General features: G+C 42.4%; 1 protein-coding gene across 1 annotated transcript in view; it reads left to right on the top strand.

The window, feature by feature from the left end:
- The window catches only part of EZH1 (enhancer of zeste 1 polycomb repressive complex 2 subunit), a gene marked incomplete in the record, with an annotated part of 36,468 nt that overhangs the window by 11,966 nt on the left and 20,387 nt on the right, over nt 1-4,115 (top strand). Inside the window, 2 exon segments of the mRNA XM_027774789.1 lie at nt 2,225-2,401; nt 4,022-4,114. Coding sequence (XP_027630590.1) covers nt 2,225-2,401; nt 4,022-4,114 — 270 coding nt within the window.

Raw genomic sequence — 4,115 nt, 5'->3', positions numbered from 1 at the left:
AAAAAAGAGAAGGGATTGCAGCATGACCATTCCCCACGAGGCATGCTTTCAGTTTTCTTCCTCTCTCTTTCTCTGCCTCTCTGATGACTCATGCACGCCCTAACAAAAAAAAAAGGAAGAAGACCCACCTCAGTTGGGTCAGCCAGTGGTTAGGTGGCTAGATTCCACATGGTCTGCCATGCAATTTGAATCCTGAACCTAGTAGCCTGAAAAACATGCCAGGCACATGTGTATGTATGCATGCTCAAAATCCTGAAAAGAGGGAAAAATAGAGGAGAAGGGATTGCAGTGTGACTATCTCCTGTGGAGGGTGCTTTCTCACTTTCCCTCTGTCTCTGTTTCTTTCCCTCCATCCCTCTCTGGTGAGTGTACACACCCTCTAGCATAAATTAAAAACAAAACAAAATAAAACAAACAAACAAGCAAAAAACAGTTAAATTCTGAAAGGCATTTAGGACATAAGAGGATTATAGAGTAATCAGTGGCTGGAAAGGAAAATAAAATTTAATCTTAGGAGTTTTACCGTAGTACATCCATGGTCTTTTATTTTTTGGAGAGGTTTTTGCTATAGGGTGCATGCGGTCGCCAGACAGACAGAGACAGAGAGACAGAAAGTGAGAAATCACCCCCCGGGGGGATGGCCACACCGCAATCCCTTCTCCTCCATTCTCTTCTTGGGATCTTGGGTACGCATGCACACGTGCCCGACGTGAGTTTTAAGCCATCGGTCCGAGACTCAAACCACGGTCGACTACGTGGGAGTCCAGCGACATAGCCATTATGCTAACTGCTGGTACCATCCATGGCCATTTTGTTCTTTGTCTTTTTCTGAGAATGGCAATGAGTACAACCTGTCTGTCATACTTCTTTGATTCAAGTATCCCCTGGATGCTCATAAGTTTTTGTTTGTTTTTGTTTTAAATATGCAATTGCCAGAGGCATGTGCCTTTGCCAAATAGAAGTAGAAAGAGAGGGAGAAAGCACCCTCCAGTGGGGCATGACACACCACACAATCCCTTCTCTTCCATTTCTCCACCCTGTTGGAATTTTAGGCATGCATGCTTATGCACTTGACATGTTTTTCAAGCTACAGGGGCTGGGATTGAAACCATGGTTAGTCAGGTGGGATTTGGCTACCTTAACCACTGTCTACAGGCTGGACCTCTGCAGTTGGCTTCCTCCCCCATTAGAGATTTTTGCTATAGGTCGCATGTGCTCTCTGGAGAGACAGAAAGTGAGAAATCACCACCCCCAATGGGGATGGCCACCCCACAATCCTTTCTCCTCCATTTTTCTCTTGAGATTTTGGGCATACACCCACATGCACCTGGCGTGAATTTCAAACCTCTGGGTCTGGGATTTGAAACACAGTTGGCCATGTGAGAGTCCAGCAATGTAACTTTTATGTCATCTGCTGGTCCCCAGAAGTTGGCTTTAATATCCTGGATTTCCTAAAAGCAAATAATTTGAAATTAGTTGTAATTTTAGAAAAGCCAGGGCTGGCAGGTGGCATAGTGGTTAAGAATGCTAGACTCCCACGTGGCCGACCATGGTTCATGTCTGGGATCTGGCGGCTTGCTTTCTCTCTCTCTCTCTCTCTCTGTGTCTCTCTAGTCAAATTTAAAAATAAAATAAATGATTAAAAAAAATTTTTTTTAATGAAAAAGAAAGAAAAGCCTCTCAGTATGTAAGAAGTGAGAAAAGGAAGAAAGACCCCTAATAGATTTGCAAACCAATAGCCCACCTGCTCTTTTGACAGTTACGAGTGCTGTTGTGGTGCTGTCAAAATACACCGTTTATCCGCAGTGCTCCATAGTGTTCAAAGACCTCCTGACTTGTATTATAACCGTACAAAGTGTGATTTTTTTAAGAAAAAATATTTCTTGACATAGAGAAGTCACTGCTGATCTATCAACAGCAAAGCCAATTGAATCTTCGTTTTACTATATTTCCCATATTTGAACCATAAATATAGAATTGACCTGTGATTAAAGAAGTGAAGCATAAAGCCTATAGCTGGATTTGCTATCTTGCCAGCTGAACTGTTGTAGCTGTAAGAGACAATCAGATTATTGTAGTTCCCTGATTGTCCACATAAAAATGTACGTATGTTACCTATCTGAGCCTCAGGAATAGGAATGTACCCAGATACAGGACAGTCTGCCTAGGAGGCCTGCTGGAATGTGAAGTGACCGCTGTTCCTCCTCTGCTCCTCATGTTTCAGAGATGATCCCTGGGTCTGTCCTCATTAGTGATGCTGTTTTCCTGGAGTTGGTAGATGCCCTGAATCAGTATTCAGATGAGGAGGAGGAAGGGCACAATGATACCTCAGATGGAAAGCAGGATGACAGCAAAGAAGACCTTCCGGTAACAAGAAAGAGAAAACGGCATGCTCTTGAAGGTACAAAGCATTGCTTCTTCTTTTCTTTTTTTTTTTTTAAATTAATTAATTAATTATTTTTTTGGAGAGATTTTCGCTATAGGGCGCGTGCGCTCGCCAGCCAGCCAGAGAGAGACAGAGAGACAGAAAGCGAGAAATCAGCCTCCAGAGGGGATGGTCACACCGCAATCCCTTCTCCTCCGTTCTCCTCTTGGGATCTTCGGCACACACGCACACGTGCCCAGCGTGAGTTTTAAGCCACCGGGTCTGGGACGCAAACCGCGGTCGACTACGTGGGAGTCCAGCGACATAGCCATTACGCTAACTGCTGGTTCCCAAGCATTGCTTCTTTATCCCACTTTGAAAATGATAGGAAGAGGAAAGAAGGAAAACTGGAAATGTTTATTGCTCATTAGAGGCTGTCAGTGCTGGGGCTGGCAGGTGGCATGGCAGTTAAGGTGCTGGACCCCCATGTGTTTGATCACAGTTCAAATCCCAGACCAGGCATCTTGCTTTCTCATTTTCCCTTTTTCTTTCTTGTCAAATTAAAAAAAATAATTGATAATAACATATAAAATAAAATAAATAAATAATTCTCTTTTTTAAAAAAAGGCTGTCAGTGCTTCTCATTAATCCACTTAAAAGGAAAAACATGATCATTAGCCAGTAGTAGTGTAAGATAGCTGTGACCTAGCTGAAGAAGAAAGTAGAACATATAAACTAATCATTATTGTTCATTTCTAATTAGTGAAGTAATATATTTGGAAAATTATAAAGAAGAAGTACAGTTATCCTGTCTTCCTGCCACCTAGAAATTACCAGCATTAATATTTCCCTTTAGACTTAAAAAATGTACACAAATATAAACAATGTGTTTATATATTTGTTAAAATTGGATCATGCCATATGTGTGTGTGCATCATTTTCTCATTTAATTTCATCTTTTATCATGAGCATTTCCCCATGTCATTAATATTTAACTAAATATTGAATTGTTTATACTACATGCTATTTAATTATACTATATGCCCAGGGACATAGTGTCTCTCTCGTGAAAAACAAAGACAGGGAAGCAGCAGTTAGCGTAATGGCTATGTCGCTGGACTCCCACGTAGTCGACCGCGGTTCGTGTCCCAGACCCGGTGGCTTAAAACTCACACCGGGCGCGTGTGCGTGCGTGCCCAAGATCCCGAGAGGAGAATGGAGGAGAAGGGATTGCGGCGTGACCATCCCCCCTGGGGGGTGATTTCTCGCTTTCTGTCTCTATGTCTCTCTCTGTCTGTCTGGCGAGCACACGCGCCCTACAGTGAAAAATCTTTCCAAAAAAAAAAAAACAAAGACATATTATCAATCTTGTTCTTCAGCATCAGATTTCTGATAGGACTCTTTTATAGGCAGGTCTCTGTATGAAATGACTGGAACTGAGAATTGTGTTGTTAGTACGTAGGTGGCTCTGACTTCCGTATTTGCTGGTAGGCTGTATGAGTTAGGTCCAGGTAGCACTGATCTTTATGTCCTCCGGACAGTGGCTAGATTAGCAAAGCAACTCCAAATACTGTGACAAAGGGAAGAAAGGTCACACAGTTTTGTTTGCATGCTTCGATAATAGCACTCAGGAGCTTTTTGTCTTTTCTAATTCAGGCAACAAGAAGAATTCCAAGAAACAGTTTCCAAATGATATGATCTTCAGTGCAATTGCCTCAATGTTCCCTGAGAATGGTGTCCCAGATGACAT

This window comes from Tupaia chinensis, unplaced genomic scaffold (genome assembly GCF_000334495.1).
Source record: "Tupaia chinensis unplaced genomic scaffold, TupChi_1.0 Scaffold000477_2, whole genome shotgun sequence".
Lineage (NCBI taxonomy): Eukaryota > Metazoa > Chordata > Mammalia > Scandentia > Tupaiidae > Tupaia > Tupaia belangeri.
This window is presented reverse-complemented; position numbering and strand designations above follow the sequence as displayed.